The sequence below is a fragment of the Lacerta agilis genome, chromosome 14 (assembly GCF_009819535.1).
Source record: "Lacerta agilis isolate rLacAgi1 chromosome 14, rLacAgi1.pri, whole genome shotgun sequence".
NCBI lineage: Eukaryota > Metazoa > Chordata > Lepidosauria > Squamata > Lacertidae > Lacerta > Lacerta agilis.
In genome coordinates, this window is record NC_046325.1 from 3205954 (window position 1) to 3228125 (window position 22172).

At 48.1% G+C, this 22172-nt stretch overlaps 1 protein-coding gene across 1 annotated transcript; it reads right to left on the minus strand.

Annotated features, from left to right (window-relative positions):
- Window positions 1-452: 452 nt before the first annotated feature.
- ELP5 (elongator acetyltransferase complex subunit 5) lies at window positions 453-10719 on the minus strand. The gene is made up of 8 exons (XM_033170941.1): window positions 10646-10719; window positions 9508-9568; window positions 8762-8842; window positions 6637-6863; window positions 4333-4526; window positions 3447-3557; window positions 2340-2440; window positions 453-903 (listed from the first exon to the last, which is right to left on the minus strand). The coding sequence occupies exons 1-8, from the start codon at window positions 10695-10697 to the stop codon at window positions 795-797; spliced, it is 936 nt and encodes a 311-aa protein (XP_033026832.1). The 5' UTR covers window positions 10698-10719; the 3' UTR covers window positions 453-794.
- Window positions 10720-22172: the final 11453 nt, after the last annotated feature.

Genomic DNA, 22172 nt, shown 5'->3' on the forward strand with positions numbered 1-22172 from the left:
CCACTTTGATATCTTGCATACAGCGGTATACAAATAATTTTATTTTTTAAAAAATAAGGAACATCCAAAACATTTATAAAGGTAAGCTGCCATACGCCCTGGATTTCCCGGACATATCCAGGATTCGTCCGTCGGAAATAGCGTCTGATTTCCGAAAATCATTTTTAAAAGTCCGTGTAAACCCGGGTGGAAGGCAACCCATGCCGGAAGTGTCGATTTTTGGGCGAATTTCCTATTATAAAGGAGCATAGCTTCATAACTTTGACAACACGCTAGAACAGAATTTATTTTCAGTTGTAAAGAAAACCCAGCACGGAATATATGCCAAACAAACTATTGTGTGAAAAAATATTGAGATGGGTGTGATATGTCAATTTCCCCCTAAAAAATAAAAATAAGTCACCAATCCATGTCTGGTTTTTTAAAAAAAATCTTAATTTGTTTATCATCAAAAAATAAACCCTGGTTCTTTCCACAGAATAACTTCCTGCGTCAATCCCCTCCTCTTTGCATACCCTTGGCAGGATGGGATCAGGATCGTGTCCATTCAGCATGTAAAAGAGATTGGTTGTGGCAGCTGCTGAAGGAACACCCAGAAGTCTTTGAGGGGCTTCTGTGTCTCCCTCCCTCCGGGGAGGATTCCTTCCTATTAGCTGTGCACATCTATTCCCATGGCGAGGGGTGATTCCCCCTTTGTAGGTAGGTCCAAGGCGGATGTTCCAATGGGAAGAAGCCAAGATGGCAGCTTTCGATAAGGCACTGGAACGTTCCATTCGCAGCCCATTCCCCATCGCTCACACATCCAAGTCGTCATCTGGATCTTCTTCGTCTATGTCATCTGCGGCATCCGGCTCGTAATAGATCTTCCCCTGGCTGGTCGGCGTCTGCAGCAGAGACGACTTCCTGCGACAGGGCAAGAAGGGGTGGGGGGGTTAGAGGCAGGGTGGAAATGCCATTCATCATCATCATTCTTTATTCGACTGTCAGTCAGAAAAAAATACATTTATCCATACAAAGTTAAAACAGAAATGCCATTCAGAGAACAGCCGTGACCCCTGGGTGGTTTTGGACTACAATTTCCATCAGCCCCTGCCAGTGCAAAATTATATAAAACATAAATCAGGACACGAACATCCAATCTCTAAAGGTAAAGGGACACCTGACCGTTAGGTCCAGTCCCGAAAGACTCTGGGGTTGTGGCACTCATCTCACTTTATTGGCCGAGGGAGCCGGCGTACAGCTTCCGGGTCATGTGGCCAGCATGACTAAGCCGCTTCTGGAGAACCAGAGCAGCGCACGGAAACGCTGTTTACCTTCCCGCCGGAGCGGTCCCTATTTATCTACCGGTACTTGCACTTTGACGTGCTTTCGAACTGCTAGGTGGGCAGGAGCAGGGACCGAGCAACGGGAGCTCACCCTGTCATGGGGATTCGAACCACCAACCTTCCGATCGGCAAGACCCTAGGCTCTGTGGTTTAGACCACAGCGCCAGCCGCATCCCCAATCCAATCTCTAGTGCTGTCCAAATGTCCCTCTGGAAGTTGTTAGGGAGTTGTAGCCATGGGCATCAATTTTTTTTTACAAAGAGTAAGGTCCTGTCTGCGCTATATGTTTAAAGCCGTGTCGTACCATTTTAAACAGTTATGGCTTCCGCCCCAGGGAATCCTGGGAACTGTGTTTGGTCCAGGGTGCTGAGAGTTGCCAGGAAACCCTCCTGTTCTGCTTGGAGAGCTGCAATTCGCAGAGTGGTTTTTAACGGTCTATCCCTCTTTCCCAGGGAATTCTGGGAAACTAATTCCGAGGGGTGAAGTGGATGGTCAACTGTTTAAAACAATTTAGAATCACAGAAATGAGGCGGGTCATGAAAATATACACCTCAAGGGGGTCACAGAAGGCCTGGGCAAAGAAGAGCGCCCAGAAACTTAATAGTGAAGGTGCCAGAAGCATCTCTGTGGGAAGGGAGTCCCACAACGTAGGGGCCACCACAGAGAAGGCCTTCTCATAGGCTGCTGTTCCCACCCCACAAACTTCTGAGGGTGATCGAAAAACCAAGGGGGCTCTCTCTCCCAAAATCAGCACCCGAGAGGCACCGCAGGGAAGGAGGTGGCCTGTCAGGCATAGAGGCCCGAGTTCGAGTTCTGTAAGCTGTTTGCATATAAAATACAACCTGGATACAACCAGCAGACTTGAAAAGCAAACACATGAAGTAAAATTCTATGTCTGGGTAGGCTTTTAAGGTTTTTAATTGGGCTGTGAAAGCAAGACAAAGACACTTGGCAAATATAGACAACAATAAATCCACTCCCCACACACATACACACCCCGACCAAAGTACTTACTTTTCGTCACTGAACTGGTACGGGAGAGGGACGGACTCCTTGGCCCGGCGCTCAGCCTCCGACAGGCGCAGGTTAAAGGTCAAGTTGTCGGCTGGGTCAGCCTGAGAGGGGAAGAAGCCCAGTCAATACCAGCAGGAGGGGAAGATTTGACAGCACAGCAATGGGATAGCTGCTATAAATCTCAGCCAGGCCTGGGCCTTGGAACAGGTGAAATGGGTACAAATTTAACGTGGCAGGAGGCAGGATCCAGGTGGGCCTGAAACCCTAGTGCCTTGCCAGCATTGCACCTTCCCCGTCGCAGGCACCGTCTCTCTGAACACCAGTGGTTGGGAATCTCAGGTGAGGAGAGTCGCTGCTGCATTCGGGTCCTGCTTGCGGGATTCCCTTTGGAGCATCTCGTTGGCCACAATGAGAAGAGGATGCTGGTTTAGATTTGAAATTTGAATATTTGAAATACTTTGTTGTCACTTGTACAACTTGTATACAGTAAGGTTACATGAGCATCCCCTTAGCTCTCTTAGCCTTAATTCCCCTCATCTACTGACGCACACACACCTAACCCGAAAGTCAGCTGCCCTCTTGTTATCTTTTCATTCAGTAGCCTAACAGCCCACGGGAAGAAGCTGTTCTTTACCCTGTTGGTGCGACTAATCAATGCTTCGACAGGTGAAACTCAAAAAATTAGAATATCGTGGAAAAGTCCATTTATGTAAGCAATTGTTTTCATTAGCTACTGGAGTTCAATATATGAGATAGACTTGTGACATGCAAAGCGAGATATGTCAAGCCTTTGCTTGTTATAATTGTGATGATTATGGCATACAAAAAAGGTCTGACTCAGCGCAAGGCAGGTTTCTATGTTCCGGGCAAAGAAAGGAGGTTCCAGAGTCCCAGCCCTGCATCTTGTTACCCCTTAAGAGCATTGGGTAGGAGCTCCAGCACACAATGAGATTCCCGTCTCATTTGCTGCCACCCCCCCCCCACCTTACCATTCCTCCACTTGCAGACTCGCCCGACACAACTTCCCTGGCGCAAACAGCATGCTCGCGAGCCACAGAGGCCCACAGAGCTGGATGCTTAACTAAACGAGCAAGTGAGATCACTTACCGTAGGTGAGGCTTTGCCATCCTCTGAACGGCCTATTTCAGAAACGCCGTCCCGTGGCAGCTCGCCAAGGTGCTTCAGGAGGAAACCCGGAAGGAGCGTAAAGCGTTCTTTCTGGGAGGGAGCAAAGGAGGGGCGGGGGTGTCAGGAGCAGGTCAGATTTCACTTTCTTGGGTTCCATGATCACTGCAGATGGTGACAGCAGTCACGAAATTAGAAGACGCCTGCTTCTTGGGAGAAAAGCAATGACAAACCCAGACAGCATCTTAAAAAGCAGAGACATCACCTTGGCGACAAAGGTCCGTATAGTTAAAGCTATGGTTTCCCTAATAGTAATGTACGGAAGTGAGAGCTGGACCATAAAGAAGGCTGATCGCCGAAGAATGGATGCTTTTGAATTCTGGTGCTGGAGGAGACTCTTGAGAGTCCCATGGACTGCAAGAAGATCAAACCTATCCATTCTCAAGGAAATCAGCCCTGAGTGCTCACTGGAAGGACAGATCCTGAAGTTGAGGCTCCAGTACTTTGGCCACCTCATGAGAAGAGAAGACTCCCTGGAAAAGACCCTGATGTTGGGAAAGATGGAGGGCACAAGGAGAAGGGGACAGCAGAGGACGAGATGGTTGGACAGTGTTCTCGAAGTGACTGGCATGAGTTTGGCCAAACTGTGGGAGGCAGTGGAAGACAGGAGTGCCTGGCGTGCTCTGGTCCATGGGGTCACGAAGAGTCGGACACGACTAAACAACAACAAGGGAAGTTAACTCTTGGTGCTAGGAAACCGGGTCTTCTCAGGAGGCGGGATTTACACCTGTTGCTCCGCCCACTTGCCTCCCCCCCCCCGCTCCACAGGTGCATTCCCCCTTCCTGTCTGACACCTGGCCAGCCTCACCTTCCGCAGCACTTTGCCACCTTTCTTCCTGTGCAATGTGACAGCGACTCGGGGAGCCTTGTCCCCCTGGGAAACATTCCATGGTGCTGGCTCGACAGCCACCACAACACGAGCCAAGGTATGCAAGGTTTCCAGCTGTCCAACCTGGTGCAAGTCGCCATGGACGAGGGTCACCAGCCGGGCTATTTTCAGACCTGCAGAAGATTAGGAAATATTGGGAAAGCCATGAGACCCGTCACGTCAGCTCTGCTTCCTGTTACACCAGCAAGCGCAACAGCCTTCCCCCCCTTGTTAATATATTTTTATTAATGATTTCTTAGTTTACAAAAATACATGCGTTGTCTCTTTTTTCACGTTGTGTTTTCTACAAATCAGTTTCATTTGTGTTACATACAGTGTTAGACAGGGGTCAGCAAACTTTTTCAGCAGGGGGCCGGTCCACTGTCCCTCAGACCTTGTGTGGGGCCGGACTATATTTTGAAGGGGGGAAAATGAACATATTCCTATGCCCCACAAATAACCCAGAGGTGCATTTGAAATAAAAGCACACATTCTACTCATGTGAAGACACCAGGGAGGCCCCACAAATAACCCAGAGATGCATTTTGAATAAAAGGGCACATTCTGCTCATGTAAATACACGCTGATTCCCGGACCATCCGCAGGCTGGATTGAGAAGGCGACTGGGCCGGATCTGGCCCCCGGGCCTTAGTTTGCCTACCCATGGGTTAGGAAGAAAAGAGGGGAAGAGGGAATGGTAAGCAGGGTGGGGTTGTGTGGTTATGCTTCTGTTCCTCTACTTAGCGTATGTGTGGGGGTTTGTGTCAGCGTTACTTGTGTGGGTTCTCTTACTTTTCACATGTTGTATTTCCTTGGTGGTGAGAGAGATTGGGGGGTGGCTTAGGGTGTCGTTGGTTGTCTTTGGTTGGCTGTAGTGAGATTTGTTTTTGTGTGAGAGCGGGGTGTGCGTGTGTGTTTTAATCAGGTTAGCCAGATTGATTTGTATGTGGATTCTTGTTGTTGTCTTGTTGGGCTGTGTATGCGATAAAGGGGAACCATACCGGAGTTAAGACGTCTTCTTCTATTTGCCCCCGTGTCAATTTCAGTTTACTGGTTAGTTTTTTTCCAAATAAGACTTTCCCCCGTACTTTTTAATACCATGTTTACTCCTGACAGGTCTCTTCAGTGTCTGGCTATGATGCTTCTGGCTGCTGTGAGTAGCCGGGTTATGAGCTCTTTATGACGTGATGTGGGCATTATTATCTTGGAAGATGTTTAGTGGAGCGCAGCAGCCTTTTGACTCCCCCAAAGACCTCAGCGATCAGGCAGGGATATAAGGGAGCAGGCTGTCCCTGAGGTATCCTGGACCCAAAGTTGTTAAGGGACTTGTAAATGCATACAAGAAAATTAACGGCTGCAAGAATTTTGATTGCATCTTACTGGAAGGCACAAGAAGTACCTAGTATACGGGAATGGCAAGAAAAATTATTTAGCTTCCTGGATTTGGCAAAATTAACAGAAGTGATAGGGGGTGGTAGTAATCAAAAATTTAGTCAAAGATGGGAGAAATTTGGAATATATATGAAAAAACAGTGCCCGAATATAAAAACTTGGATCCATTTCTAACATTCTGTATTGGTAAAAAAGGGAAGGAAAGATAAAAAGTCGATAAATTCACATGAAATTTGGTTAAATGGTTGGAAAACGCAGTAACGAGTAAATTAAGCAACCCGGGAGGAGGGCAGGGGGAAGCCTATGTCAAGTTTACAACTAGGTAGTATGATTTATGATTAACTTGGATTGGTTATGATTTATTTATTTAAGTAGTGAATATTGATATTTTATTAATAGATAGCATGAATGGATGAATATGTATGATTTGTTTTGTTCAATTTTCTTTTTGATGTATTATGGTTATGTGTGTGTGTGATGTTTGTTTTGTTGTGCATTGTTTTTAATGTATGAATGCTATAATTCTCAATAAAGATTTACTTTTAAAAAAAGAAGAAGAAGAAGTAGAGTCCTGCTGGATCAGGCCAATGGCCCATCTAGTCCAGCATCCTGTTCTCACAGTGGCCAATCAGGTGCCCATTATGGGAAACCTGCAAGCAGGATCCGAGCGCAGGAACCCTCTCCCCTCTTGAGGTTTCCAGCAATTGGAATTCAGGGAAACTGCATGTGGAGGCAGAGCACAGCTGTCACGGCTAGTAAGCTTTGACAGCCCTCTCCGCCATGAATTTGCCCAACCCTCTTTTAAAGCTACCCTAGCCTTCCTTGAAAACATTCCCCCCGCCCTCCTCTCACCAGCAGCCTTTGCTCTCCTCGGCAGCTGCGGAAGGACCTGGCAGACGCCGGCAAACGGCAGACGGAGAAGCAGCCAGCTCAGCGAATCCAGCACGACCGTGGAAGGGCCTGGAGACCCTGCAGCCAAGCGGCCCACCAATTCAGAGGCAGAGAAGTCCCCCAGGGTCAAGCCGCGGGGCTCTCCGGCCCAGCCCAGGGGATCCCGGAAGGCATCGTGGAACCGTATCCTTGGATAAAACAGGTAATATTAATAATAATAATCACCACCAATGGGCCAGATTAAGGCAGGACTATCTATCTAGAGGAGAAAGAAAATCCTACTGAAAACTGTTACATCATAGAAACCAGATAACATGTGTTTGTTTGTTTGTTTGTTTGTTTGTACCAGTGCTTCCCAAACTCGGGTCTCCAGCTGTTTTTGGACTACAACTCCCAGCATCCCTGGCTGGCAAGACAAGTGGTCAGGGATGATGGGAACTGTAGTCCGAAAACAGCTGGAGACCCAAGTTTGGGAGACGCTGGTTCAAATCTATTTACCGAAGTTTCTAAGCATTCAAGGGGAAACACATCATAGAAACCAGATAACATGTGTTTGTTTGTTTGTTTGTACCAGTGCTTCCCAAACTCGGGTCTCCAGCTGTTTTTGGACTACAACTCCCATCATCCCTAGCTGGTCAGGGATGATGGGAACTGTAGTCCGAAAACAGCTGGAGACCCAAGTTTGGGAGACGCTGGTTCAAATCTATTTACCGAAGTTTCTAAGCATTCAAGGGGAAACACCTAAAAAGCCTTAAAATTTTAATTTTACTTTGGTCATGCATTTCTAACGAGAGCATCTACCTCTGTTTGTACGATAAATCTGTTTAATAATTAAATCTCTTGTACATTTAATTATATATATTTAATTAAGTTTACTAACTGCATACATGACATAATGTTCATTGACACTTTAATTTGCAATATTGAAATTTAATTCAGCGTGTGGCCCGCGGGTCCTGGCGGCCCACTTGGTATGGAAAGTCGGACCGCCCCATTCTGAGCGGCGTGCAATTTTTTAAAAAACACATGCAATGGATAAGATCAATGGGAATTAATCACGAAAGCCGAAAGGGTTTCTAACACTGTTCACAACATACAATTACAATATAAAAATCGCAAAATGCATCATCAAAGCGGGAACGGAAATAAACAAACCAATAATCCCCCCCCCTCCCACAACACATTTAAAAGAACATCGGATGTCAATCACCCAAAGGCCTGGTTGAAAAGGAATGTCTTTACCTAAAGGTGTATACAGTAATGACAGCACCAGGTGAGCCTCCCTGGGAAGAGCATTCCACAGACGGGGAGCCACTGCAGAGAAGGCCCCGTTCTCATGTTGCCACCCTCCAGACCTCTCATGGAGGAGGAACACGAAGGAGGCTGTCGGATGATGATTTCAGGGTCCAAGCAGTGACTCACCTGATGACCTCAATGACCAGGCAGGTATATAAGGGAGGTATCCTGGACCCAAGTAGTCCCAGGCTTTGTCAATTCATTCAAGAACCTTGAAAATGGCCTGGGGTCATAGGGGCAGCCAGTGCAAACTTTTAAGCACATCGGCCCAGCTGCAGCACTTTGCATGGGCTGGATAATTATTATTATTATTATTATTATTATTATTATTATTATTATTATTATTATTATTATTATATTTATTTATTTATTTATTTATACCCCACCCATCTGGTTTCCCCAGCCACTCTGGGCGGCTTCCAACAGAATGTTAAAATACAATAATCTATTAAACATCAAAAGCTTCCCTAAACAGGGCTGCTTTCAGATCTCTCCTAAAAGTCTGGTAGTTGGTTTTCTCTTTGACATCTGGTGGGAGGGCGCCACCACCGAGAAGACCCTCTGCCTGGTTCCCTGTAACTTGGCTTCTCGCAGTGAGGGAACCGCCAGAAGGCCCTCGGCACTGGACCTCAGTGTCCGGGCAGAACGATGGGGTGGAGACGCTCCTTCAGGTATACTGGACCAAGGCCAAGGGTAGGTCCACATAGAGCATGTACATTAATCGGGTCTGGAGGTTACCAGCACATGAAACACATTGGCCAGGTTATCCCAGTGGCTTTCTCGCACTCACCGGGAGGTGACTTCGGCGCTGAATCCAGCCTTGAATTCTTCTTCCGGGACCTCAAAGCTGAAAACGTGAACAGATTCACCCCTAAAGGAGGAACAGAGGCAAGAGCTGATTATGTTTCAGGGGAGAGAGGAAGGGGTCCCTTCACAGTGCAAAGCAGAAGAAAGCGGAGATTGAGGGCAAGAAGGTGGCGAGAAGGTTGGGCTCCAGAGGGAGAACGTGGGCTGGTTTGAGACTGCTTTGGTGAGCCACACCTGTCTGAAAGGATCAGGGTGACATACTGTGGTTATAAAGCATCAGGAGTTGGGGGGGGGGTTGGAGGTGTCAATCTCATTCAGAAAGTATTCACAACTTGAAGTTTGATGTCACTAGTAAGGGCCTATCGAATTACTATTTCAGTTTGGGTACCAATTGGCGATACACCCACAATCTAACAGGAAATATTATTATTATTACTATAACTGAACCTTTACAGGCCACTATTGCACAAAGCTGCACTCAGCAGCACACATGCAGAAAATGTGTGTGTAACATACAGTGACTGAGTACCCTGCCGCACCTGATATTTCTGGCCACTCACAAGATTCCTCCTCTCCCCTGTATATGATCTTCTGAGGATTTCCTCATGGATCTGGAGAGAGGACGGTTGGAGCTGCATTGCCTGCCCACCCAAACCATCCTTGCCTTGTGGTGGTGGTGTTGGGGAGTGGGCTAAGTGCCCAAAATCCCAAAGGTGAATTTTCACCCACCTTTGGGCTGACGCTTCCACGAAACTCTTGAGGAGGGTGCGGCCCTCGCAGGCGACGGAGTCTACAGGAGGAAAACCCGGGATGAACGGAGAACAGATTACCCACCTGAAGTCTTTCAATAATAATAATAATAATAATAATTTATTATTTGTAACCCCACCCATCTCACTGGGTTGCTGCAGCCACTTTGTGCAGCTTCCAGCATATATAAAAACAAAATAAAGATTGCCTCATACACGACCTTCCCCCTTCATTCCCCTCCAGGACCCCATTCTTTCACCTGAATCCTCCCAGGCCATAAAGGTAAAGGGTAAAGGGACCCCTGACCATTAGGTCCAGTAGCAGACGACTCTGGGGTTGCGGCGCTCATCTCGCTTTATTGGCCGAGGGAGCCGGCCTACAGCTTCCGGGTCATGTGCCCAGCATGACTAAGCTGCTTCTGGCGAACCAGAGCAGCGCACGGAAACGCCGTTTACCTTCCTGCCAGAGCGGTACCTATTTATCTACTTGCACTTTGACGTGCTTTCGAACTGCTAGGTTGGCAGGAGCTGGGACCGAGCAACGGGAGCTCACCCCGTCACGGGGATTCGAACCGCCGACCTTCCGATCAACAAGCCCATGGCTCATAGCTGTCAACCCTCCCTGCTGTTCCCCGCTGCTATATACATAGCTGTCAACCCTCCCTGCTGTTTCCCAATGCTATAATAAGGGAATTTCCCGCAAAATAGGGAAAGGTTGACAGCTATGCCTAGGCTCAGTGGTTTAACCCACAGAACCACCCACTTCTCCCTGAATTCCCTGCCCCAAACCCCCTGCACCTCTCCCTTAGGTCCCTGCCGCACATCCCCTCCACTTCCACAGGAGCGAGGAAGAAAAGGGGGCATGGGGAATCGCCAAGTCCCCCCACCCCTAGGCCCCTGCTTCACCCCCACAGCAGCTGCCGACAAAGTGGGGCAAGAGACCCCCCCTCCCCTAAACCTCACGGAATTGCAGAGTTGGAAGGGACCCCCATGGGTCATCTAGTCCACCCCCCTGCAATGCAGGAATCTCAGCTAAGGCATCCCTGAAAGGTGGGACCCTGCCCCGCCGCATCCCAGTGTGGGGGGGGGGTCCTCCTTCTCCCCCTGCCCCGCCTCACCTTGGATAAGGACGAGACCCTCGGCCCCTCCGGCCACCAGATCCCCAAGCATCCCTCCCCTGCCTCCCCCGCCCCTCAGCAGGGGCGCCTTCGTCGTCGCTCACGCCGCCCGGCGCGCTCCGCTGACGTCACTGTACGGATAAGCGGGCCGCAGCGCGAGAGAGGCCTCTGCGAAGGCCCTTTGTACGGAAAGCCGCCGCATGGGCGCTGCCATGTTGAGGGAGGCGGTTGGGAGGCCCCCTTTCTCGCTGCCGGATTGAAGTGACCTGAGGGAGAATAATTCCCCTGGAACACGGGAGACCCTCCCCAGATTTAAAACGGCTGCCGTGCACGAGGCTTTGAAACGCAAAGGGTCCTGTTTCTGTGTGTATGCAGATTATATATGTATTTATATTTTTGGACAGGCAGAAGCCTGGTTGCCTTAAAAAGGTCCTGATTTGTCTGGCTGGTGGGGGCTGACGGGAGTTGTAGTCGAAAACAGCTGGAAGGCGCCAGGCTCGCCTGCTGGTATCCTTTTTGGAAAAGATTTGCTGAACGAAAGACGGCTGGACTTAAAAACGGTAAACCGCCTTGGCAGAAAGGCGGTATGTGAATGCAATGAATGAATTAACAATAAAGAAGCAGAACATGTACAAGAGCATGGCACTAGCCTGGGGAAGATTCAACCTGTTGAATTTCTGCCTGCCCTTTGGTGCTTACATATCGGACAGGCGCCGTTTATATTGTTTCGTCGGCGCCTTTGAAGACCTCCCTTTTGCAATATGCGTTTTTAAGTGGGTCTTTTCGGCGCCTGTTAAATGCCTTCCTCTTCCAGCAAACCTTTTAAACAGAAATTATTTCTTGGGCTGCATCTGGTTTAGGGTTGTTTCAAAATAGGGAAGCATTTTTTAAATAATGTGTGGAATTTCGTAGTGGTTGGTTCTTGGTTTTTGGTGATGCTTTTATTGCAAAACTGCTTTGAGATATTTTATATAGGAAGCGATTCGTAAGTGGAATTAAATGAGGCAAGTCTCCGATAGGCAGAGAAGCAAGTCAGCGACCCTACTGGGCTCAGGGGAAAGGGGGCTGTGGAATGGGTAGGAAATGGGTGGTTGCTGTGATTATTCTAAACTGGAAGAAAGATCACACACGCATATTGGGGCATGTGCTATTAAGTTCTACCTAGATTAGACCCACTAAAATCAATGGGCATGAGTCTTTGCCAGGGGTCAGCAACCTTTTCCAGCCGTGGGCTGGTCTACCGTCCCTCAGACCATGTGGTGGGCTGGACTATAATTTTGGGGGGTAAATGAACGAATTCCTATGCCCCACAAATAACCCAGAGATGCATTTTAAATAAAAGGGCACATTCTACTCATGTAAAAACATCAGGCAGGCCCCACAAATAACCCAGAGATGTATTTTAAACAGAAGCACACATTCTACTCAAGTAAAAACATGGTGATTCCCAGACCGTCCATGGGCCAGATTGAGAATGTGATTGGGCCGCATCCGGCCCACGGGCCTTAGGTTGCCTACCCCTGGTCTATGCCCTCACATTGGATACAACCCACAGATCATCCTAACCTGTGAGCAGTGAGATTAATCCAGGGATTCCAGTGTTTTCTGTTTCTGTGGTGTCTTCAGGATTTGTGGTTTTATTTACACATGCAGTATATACGAACTGAGCATAGGATGGAAAGGCTCAAAGCATTAACCTCCCACCAGATTTTCCTTTTACGTTAGTTGCAGCTTTGAATCTATCACAGTGCAAGCATGTCTGTGTCTCCAACTTCCAGCCTTTCCAGCTCATCTGGACATCACACTGTTGTTCTCCTCCCCAGCAGCTAGATATTGAGTGGAGAAAGGGCCCACCCATTAGCCTGGAGGGGACCATCCCTGAGTGGGGACTGAAGTGTAGGTGGGTTCCCACAAGGCAAGACACAAGCGATAACAGAAAGAACCTTTATTGACCTACATAGCTGGGAAACAGGGGCAAAGGAACGGCTTATATACATTTCTGAAAGCCTGGGCCACTCCCACTCCCAACGCGATTGGCTGTCTAAACTTCCAAGCTGCGAATCACAACTCAAGAGTTCAAGGGCCAATGGCAGAGGCCCCAATCCTGAACTGTTCTGTGATTGGACATCATGTATCAAATCAGAACACAGGAGCTCAGAATCCTTAGTCCAGACTCAAGCTCAGGCAAACACAGACCCACTGAATGCATAACGGGAACCATCGCTTGGCAGCCTTTTGGGGTGCTGATGAGGACATTTAAATGGCCACCTAAGGCCGTTTTCATGCAAAGGTGTTTGTCTGACTAGTTCAGCAGCATCAGAACCCTCTGTTAAGAGTCGAACCCTCACTGGGTACAAGACCCCAAGAATTGGGGACTCAGGGCATCATTCAGACTGACCCGCCCAAATATACAATACAATTGCACAGAGGCAAATCCACTTTCAACTTGTTTTATTAACACGTGCACGCACAAGATTAATTACAACTCCCCACTAAGAAGCATCACCCCCCACATCTCTGGTACACGAACTGGGTTATCATGGCAAAAAGGACGAGAGCAAGCGAAGATACGACGATAATCAGCGCCATTATCATCCCGGGGTCCTTCATCATCACTGCAAGGAGGAACAGCAAAACTCCAGTGAGGATTATTTTCTCTATATATTTTTAAAGGCCCTGTTCGCATTTTTTTTTAATATACGATATAGCAGGGTGCCCTTTCACATGCTAGCTAAGCGGGAACGGTTTGGGCCGAGATAATCTGAAAGATCGTCTCTCCCTTTGCAAACCTGCCCAGGTGCTAAGGCTCATCAGGAGAGCAATTTCTACAGGTTTCATCAGCACCATGGTTAGGGGTAAAACAAGAGTCTTCTCTGTGGCTGTTCCCAGATTGCGGAATTCCCCCCCCAAAGAGAGGTCAGACTGGCTCCCTCCTAGTTATCATTCCCCCAAGCAGGCCAGGATCTTCCTGTTCAGACAGGTCTTTGAAAAATAAGGAGCAGATCATGCTGATGGCTGGGCCTATTTTGGAGCTGTGCGACAGAGCAGCAGACCCTCCAAGTCTGTCCCTATTTTCCAGGGACACCCCTGATTTAGAGAAGCCACCCCATTTTCTGATTTAATCCCGGAATGTCCCGCTTTTCCTTTGGGTGTCCCTATTTTCATTGGATAAACATTGGAGGGTATGCAGTTATCCGACCCCCGAGTTATATGAAGGCAATCCTGTATAGGGAAAGTTTTGTTTTTATTTTTTAATGTTTAATGTTTTATTCTATATGTTGGAAGCTGCCCAGAGTGGCTGGGGCAACCCAGTCAGATGTGTGGGGTATAAATAGTAAAATCATCATTATGGAATGGGACGTCCCTATTTTCATCTGAGAAATGTTGGAGAGTATGGAGTGGGGGTCAGCAAACTTTTTCCCCCCACTGTCCCTCAGACCTTGTGGGGGGCCGGACTATATTTTTGGGGGGATGAACAAATTCCCGAATTTAGAAGGCGATTGGGCCGGATCCGGCCCCCGGGCCTTAGTTTGCCTACCCATGGTACGGAGGCTACCTTGGAAGGCAGTAGGTCATATTTTCTTGGAGGTCTTAAAGCAGAGATTGGATGGCCACCTGCCAGGGATTCTTTAGCTGCGATGCATGCATTGCAGGGGGTTCGACTGTATGACCCTTGGGGGTCCCTTTCCACTTCTACGATTCTACACCATGCCTACAAAGCTCCCCCTTTCATGTTGTTTGGGCAGCTCTGGGATCCTGGCCACAGGGACCCTGCCTGCTGCAGGAATAGTTAACGGCCTTTGGCCACCTGATGTCCACTCTGCTGTTGGGAGTAACCAAGCAAGTGAGGGGCAGATTCTCAAAGGAGGGCAAAGAGGCAAAGGAAACAAGCTGGTGTAGCCCTGCTGGCATCTCACGTGCCGACTTGTGCTTCACAATCACCACGTTCTCCTCTGCTTCCGGAACTGTGCCCTGGGTTGAAGCGGGGGTGATGTCCTCGTTGGACTCCGTTTGGATTAAAGACGAGTTCTCTGTAAGTGGAGGAGAGGATGAAGACGAAGAAGAAGAAGAAGAAGAAGAAGAAGAAGAAGAAGAAGAAGACTTCTGTAACTTCCCAGATCGCCACTGGCCTCCTTACGAGGCGGTGACATTTCAGGGTAGGATTTCTACAACACTGATTCATTCTCCGATGTTCTGCGTGTGGCGAAATTCCCCTCCAGGGGGGCGGGTTCAAGAACAGAGGCCCACCCCAAGTGGTCAGGCTTCATTCAATAATGCAATCCCAGACATTTCAGAGAGTCATTGAATCATAGAGTCCTAGAGTTGGAAGAGACCACAAGGGCCATCCAGTCCAACCCCCTGCCAAGCAGGAAACACCATCAAAGCATTCCTGACAGATGACTGTCAAGCCTCCGCTTAAAGACCTCCAAAGAAGGAGACTCCACCACACTCCTTGGCAGCAAATTCCACTGTCCAACAGCTCTCACTGTCAGGAAGTTCTTCCTAATGTTTAGGTGGAATCTTCTTTCTTGTAGTTTGAATCCATTGCTCCGTGTCCGCTTCTCTGGAGCAGCAGAAAACAACCTTTCTCCCTCCTCGATATGACATCCTTTTATATATTCGGACATGGCTATCATATCACCCCTTAACCTTCTCTTCTGCAAGAGCATTTCCATTAGGACAGACCTAAACAGGCAAAACTACAACACAATTCAAAGTGTTGGTGCTGACCTTTAAAGCCTTAAACGGCCTAGGTCCTGTATACCTGGAGGAGCGTCTCCACTCCCATCGTTCTGCCCGGACACGGAAGTCCAGCTCCAAGGGCCTTCTGGCGGTTCCCTCCCTGCGAGAAGTGAGGTTACAGGGAACCAGGCAAAGGGCCTTCTCGGTGGTGGCGCCCACCCTGTGGAACACCCTTCCACCAGATGTCAAGGAAATACAGTAAACAGCTATCTGACTTTTTAGGAAAGCTTTTAATGTTTAATGCCGAATTGTGTTTTTAACATTCAGTTGGGAGCCGCCGAGAGTGGCTGGGGAAACCCAGCCAGATGGGCAGGGTATAAATAATAAATTGTTATTATATTATTATTATCTTGGCTCTTTATCCTTTGCCCAGCCACTTCCTGCTACCCCAATGTCCCACCATCTCATCCAAAAACATTCCTTGGGGATTTACTCAACCCATTTTTCTTTACTGTACATATTTGAACCCTCCTTGTACCTTATCTGCAGTTGTTTTCAGCTGCTACGTTCCTCTTTAACCATTTGCCAGTTCTGCGTATGAGCCACTGGTCTCAACGATAATTTAACAGAAATTCCACCTCACCCGTTCACCAGTAACTCAAAAAGAGAATTAAATGAAAGATGGCATATGACTCTTTCCATTGAACACATTGTAATCATCAAGTGGTGGCCAAACTCGGCCCCTCCGGATGTTTTGGGACTACAATTCCCATCATCCCTGACTAGTGCTTCTGTTAGCTAGAGATGGGAGTTGTAGTCTAAAAACAGCTGGAGCCAAAAGACATGTCCCACATTTTAGGTCAGCTTTCCCCCTCAATATATTTCGAACTACAACTCCCATCACCCAGGACAATTGGCTAAGCTGACTCAGGATGATGGGAGTCGTAGTCCAAGACATCCGGAGGGCACCAGAGGGAGGCTGACCTAGATATACCCATGATGCTTTTTGTTTCAGAGACACCTGCCTTGCTGCCAATAGACATTTCTTTTCTGTCGCCCAACAGCTGGTCTCAGTTTCGCCAGCATCTCAGAACCTTTTGCTTCACCGATATTCATTGAGCCTCCTAAGGGCATCTGCCTGGGAAAGAGAACACCAGTCTGGAAAAAAACCAATTTACGTGAAAGGGCGAGAGTGCATGGTACCAAAGCTACACACTTAAAAGGTCCGTTCAATTAGTTTTGTGCCACTGCCACCCATGGGCAGCACAGAAGTGAACCTATGGAACTCGCTGCCACAGGCTCAGAAATACAGGTGGTGTTCAGGTTTGTTGTTCCCTGCCCACCAAGCCCAACCACACCTGACCCAGGTAACTCACTAAAACTGTTCATCCTTCGCACCCCAAATCACATACACCTGTCCTGCTCTCCAGTTCTCATGGCTTGGAGGGGCAAACAAGGAAGTGTGGTAGGTTGCTTGCCTACTGCGGTAATACCGGTAAATATTCCCATAAGGTAAAGGTAAAGGGACCCCTGACCATTAGGTCCAGTTGCGGACGATTCTGGGGTTGTGGCGCTCATCTCGCTTTACTGGCCGAGGGAGCCAGAGTACAGCTTCCGGGTCATGTGGCCAGCATGACTAAGCCGCTTCTGGCAAACCACAGCAGCACACGGAAACACCGTTTACCTTCCTGCCAGAGTGGTACCTATTTATTTACTTGCGCTTTGACGTGCTTTCGAACTGCTAGGTTGGCAGGAGCTGGGACTGAGCAACGGGAGCTCACCCCATCACGGGGATTCGAACCGCCAACCTTCTAATTAGTAAGCCCTAGGCTCTGTGGTTTAACCCACAGCGCCACCCACGTCCCATTAATATTCCCATAGCTTGCCTGAAATGGTGCGTTGTCCTTTAAAAAAGCCTAAGATATACAGTAGTATATCTTGCAATGCAAACTTGGTTGGGGATCTTCATTCCAGTATCTGCCTTCTGGTCCCTTGTTCCTGGCAGGTGGCTGTGGCTACGACATTATTCAAGCCAAGATAGAGGACACCTGCGGCCCTGCAAATCTTCTGGGACTCCAGCTGTCGTCCAGCCCCATCACCAGCCCTGAATTAAGGGGCGACACTCTGCAGGTGCCCAGAGACACTCTGGCCACATTTGCACCATCAAACACCAAGATGCCACTTTAAACAGTCATGGCTTCCCGCAAATGATTCTGGATACTGTAGATTGTCATGGATGGGTCTTGCTTGAGACTGGTTAGGACCCCCCCCCATTACTTTCTTTCTAGAAGAAAGAGGTTGCTGGTAGTACTCACTACAAAGTTGTTACAGTAAGAGCCACATTTCAAACCAGTGCTTTTCTTCCAGGACAAAAGGTGTCGGTTACACTCGAGTTGTTGTTGTTGTTGTCCAGTCGTTCAGTCGTGTCCGCCTCTTCATGTGCCCATGGACCAGAGCACGCCAGGCACTCCTGTCTTCCACTGCCTCCCACAGTTTGGTCAGACTCATGTTGGCAGCTTCAAGAACACTGTCCCACCATCTCATCCTCTGTTGTCCCCTTCTCCTTGTGCCCTCCATCTTTCCCAACATAAGGGTCTTTTCCAGGGAGTCTTCCCTTCTCATGAGGTGGCCAAAGTACTGGAGCCTCAACTTCAGGATCCCCACAAAAAAGCACAGACTCCCCCATACCCCATCACAATCAGTCATATTCCCCGGGAAGTGGGATTGGTTGTTAAACCACTCCGAAAACTGTACGTCTCTGAGGGGAATAAGGATCTCCTAAAAAAAAAACACTCCAAAAAACAACCTCAGCTCACAGAATTATTTTGGGGAAGCCATTACTTTTTAGAAAACATGTAAAGGCAGCCCTGTTTAGGGAAGTTTTTAATGTTCGATGCTTTATTATATTTTTAATATTTTGGGGGGGAAGCCGTCCAGAGTGGCTGGGGAAACCCAGCCAGATGGGCGGGGTATAAATAATTATTGTTATTATTGTTATTATTTGATATATTTGTGACTTCCTTGTCTTCCAGAACGGAAGCTGCACCTACAAATACAGGTTTCCCCAGCTCAAGTTAACCTGCGAGGTCATTCCTCGTAGGGAGCCATCACCCGTGCCCTCTTTGCACGCCCAGGACCCTCTCTCTCCCCAAATACCTTTCACGATTTTTTTTTGCAAACCTTGGACAATGACACTCAATGAGGACTGCGGACGGCAGGCTGGGCTCAGCTGTGGTGGGAGCAGGCATTTCCGGCTTGTAAAACAATATATTTCTGTAGATCATGGTTCCTGGAGTCAGCTGTTGGGACAATGAACAGAACCGCACCGCAGCATTGGGCATTTGCGTGCGCGCGCATACACACACACACACGAGCCCATATGTCAGGGAGATGGACACAACTCTATGCCTTAATCCACACCTGCAATTTATTTTAGTTTATTTATTTGCATTCGTAGCCCACCATTTTCTCACTCCCTCCTCATTCAATCCCAGAACAACCCTGCGAGGTAGGTCCAGCTGAGAGGCACCCGGTGAGCTTCACAGCCAAGGGGGAGGGATTTGAACTCTGGTCCCCCAGGTCCCTGCAACCACTGCACCACACTGCCTCTCGTTGGCAAGCGATGGAGAATTCCCAGACGCACCAGGCCTGAGACGTCCTCAGCCAGCCCAAAGGCAGGAAAGGAAAGAGAGAGGCTCTGTTCCCGACATTTCAACATCGCCAGGAAGGGAGAATGGAGAAGACAGAGGAGGAACCCCGACAGCTCACCTGGACCTGGGAGCCGCATGCTCGGAGGGCGACCGCAAAAACCACACTTTCGTTTTTGAGGCTCGTATAAGGACAGTCTCCCAGGGTCAGGTCACTGGGTTTCACCAGCTCTTCGGCTCCTGGGCTTTTCTCCACTGACACAATAACTTGGGACTGGTCACATTTTACCTTTACCCAGTAAGGCCCAGTTTGCTGAAACCACCAGGTCTGGGTCAAGGGAAGCCACTGTCCTGTATGAACTCTAAGTGGGGCTGGCATCACCCCCATAGCTAAGCAAGCTAACAGCCATCCATAGCCCCCCATTCTGCACACCCTACAATGCCTTCTGTAGCCCAGAAAGGGAAAAATACCCCGACCAGCAGCTTTTTATAGCCTAATCGGCATCAGGTGATTAACAAGTTTTCTCCCTTCCCCACCTTCATCACACACCTGTCTGTGATTGCTATGGGGAGTATTTTCCTCCCATGGTATGAGATGGTTAGAGCTCCAGTTTGCAAGGCTCATTTGACAGCAAAAGAGAAACCAAGCCTTTCTTGTCATTTTCCCAGTCCTGTGGAACTCTCTGCCACTAGAGAGACAGCAGGCGTCTTATGTTCTCGACTTTTAAATGCCTGCCGTAAAACTTTCGTATTCCAGCAGGTTACGAAGGCAATTATCTTTCCGCAAGTTACCTGTTTTTAATTTTCTATATGGTTTTTATGTTACAGTTGCTGCAAACTGCTTTTTTAAAATAACAAATTAGCACTAATTCATTTAAATAAATCAGGCATAGGCAAACTCGGCCCTCCAGATTTTTGAGACTACAAAACATCTGGAGGGCCAAGTTTGCCTATGCCTGAAATAAATGATAAAATAAAATAAGGCTACACTTTTCCCCAGTGGGTGAAGATGGAGATAGGATTGATTTGTTGAAGACTAAAAAGTTGGCCGCACCCCAACTCTGGGGGTATGTTTCAGCCTTTTGATTTCAGGGGTGCTAAGCACACACCTGAAGTTGAGGCTCCAGTACTTTGGCCACCTCATGAGAAGAGAAGACTCCCTGGAAAAGACCCTGATGTTGGGAAAGATGGAGGGCACAAGGAGAAGGGGACGACAAAGGATGAGATGGTTGGACAGTATTCTCGAAGCTACCAACATGAGTTTGGCCAAACTGCGGGAGGCAGTGAATGATAGGCGTGCCTGGCGTGCTCTGGTCCATGGGGTCACGAAGAGTCGGACACGACTGAACGACTGAACAACAACAAAGCACACATCACTGTGTTGTTTTGTGGGCACTGTGTTAAAGATACAGGGCAGATCTCCCAGGTCCTAGTCCGACCCTATAACCACTACACCACACTGTCTCTCACTTTAAACAGTCATGGCTTCCCCCAAATATTTCTGGGGAGCTGTAGTTCGTTAAAGGAGATGAGAGTTGTTGGCAGGAACATGCTCCTATTCTGAGAGCTAGTTTCCCGTTTCCTGCAAGGAGAGATTGCGTGTTAAACCATTCTGAGAACTGTAGTTCTGTAGGTCTCCTAACAACCCACTGGGGGAAAAGGTCCCCGTGGGTAGATGTGTGCTCACGGGCGCCGTGTTGGCAACCCCTAACCTTGGGGATTGAGCACCAAGGAACTTGCTTCTAAGTAAGCATGCAGGCCGGATTGCAGGATAAGGCTGCAAGCCTAACTGTGTCTACTCAGAAGTTAAGTCCTGTTGGGACTTACTCACAGGTAAGTGGGGTTATGACTGCACCCTTAAAAAGAGTAAAATATTAACACACACACACGCCCACACACACACGCCCCCCACTATAGACTGGCAGCAGTTTCTTTCATGTTCACCCAGAAAGTCCTATGGGTGTTAATCTTAGGTATGCGGTGTAGCTTTGAAATACTGTACTCCACTGAGGTATCAGTGATTTTTCTTGTGAACTGATTAGAGGCTTTACTGCACCCAAGCGGTCTATAAATGTTGTTTAAAGAAATACATAATTTTATCTAAAGTGGTTTTAAAATCCCCCATTCTTCGGCCAAAAAGAGGGCATATTACAACTTGCTAAAATGAAAAAAAGGAGAGAGAAGGGTTTACAATCTGAATAAGATGCAACACAAAAGGAAAACAGGTTGGGAGGAGGAAACGAGTGCGCCAAGTCTAGTAAGTTGTGATGGGCAGGGTATAAATAAATGAATAATAATGATGATGCTGCTGATGCTATTAAAATGGTAATATCTAATACTAATAAGAATAGTTTTGCAATCTAAAAAGACGCGAGGAAATAAGTGAACTGTACTGATGTCAATAACGTAATTTTTATTGCACCTGTTGCATTTGTATTGAAGTGTGCATGCACACAAAAGCTCCTACCAAGAACAAACTTAGTTGGTCTCTAAGGTGCTACTGGAAGGAATTTATTTTATTTTATTTTGTTTTGACTATGGCAGACCAACACGGCTACCTACCTGTAATTATTACTATTATCATTAATAATTATTGTTAACGCATTGAAATATTACATTTTCCTACATCCTATTATTTAATATCAATAAGCAAAATGATTGTTGACACATTGGAATTTTAACAACGTATTAATGTCAGATAGAATTAATAATGAATGAAAAAAATAAAAAATATCATTTATGCATTTGATGTTTTAATTCAGGTTGTAAGCCGCTTTGAGGGCCCCCCCCCCGGCCTTAAAAATATAAAGCGGCATGGGAATGAAATGAACACTAACAACAACAAACTGTCATTATTAGACATTGATTTCGCGAGCGGCTCCCTCGCTGCTCCCAGTGTTTGCCCTGCTGCCGTAAAGCGCTTCTGCCGGAAAAGAATAGACGGAAAAGGGGGCACGTAGCCGCTGCGCCAGCCTGCCGTAAAGCGCGCGGTCGCGGCCGCGCTCCTCCCTCCCTCCCTCCTGCCGTAAAGCGTTCCGGGCGCCGGAGCGCCCTCCTGCCGTCAAGCGGGTCGGCGGAGGCATGCCCCTCTGCCGTAAAGCGCGGCCGTCCGTCGCGCGCGGCTGTGCGCGCTGGTGCCTCCGCCGTGGGTGGCGGGGAGGCGGCGGCGGAGGGGGCGGCCTGGTCCGGGGGGCGGG

Excerpts from the sequence above, each read along its gene's own strand:
- ELP5 (XM_033170941.1), bottom strand. The coding sequence starts at position 10,697 with ATGCTTGGGGATCTGGTGGCCGGAGGGGCCGAGGGTCTCGTCCTTATC. Across the intron at positions 8,843-9,507 it reads GTGGAAGCGTCAGCCCAAAG|GGGTGAATCTGTTCACGTTT; the intron begins GTGGGTGAAAAT and ends TTCCTCCTTTAG. Across the intron at positions 3,558-4,332 it reads GTGGCAAAGTGCTGCGGAAG|AAAGAACGCTTTACGCTCCT; the intron begins GTGAGGCTGGCC and ends GCTCCCTCCCAG.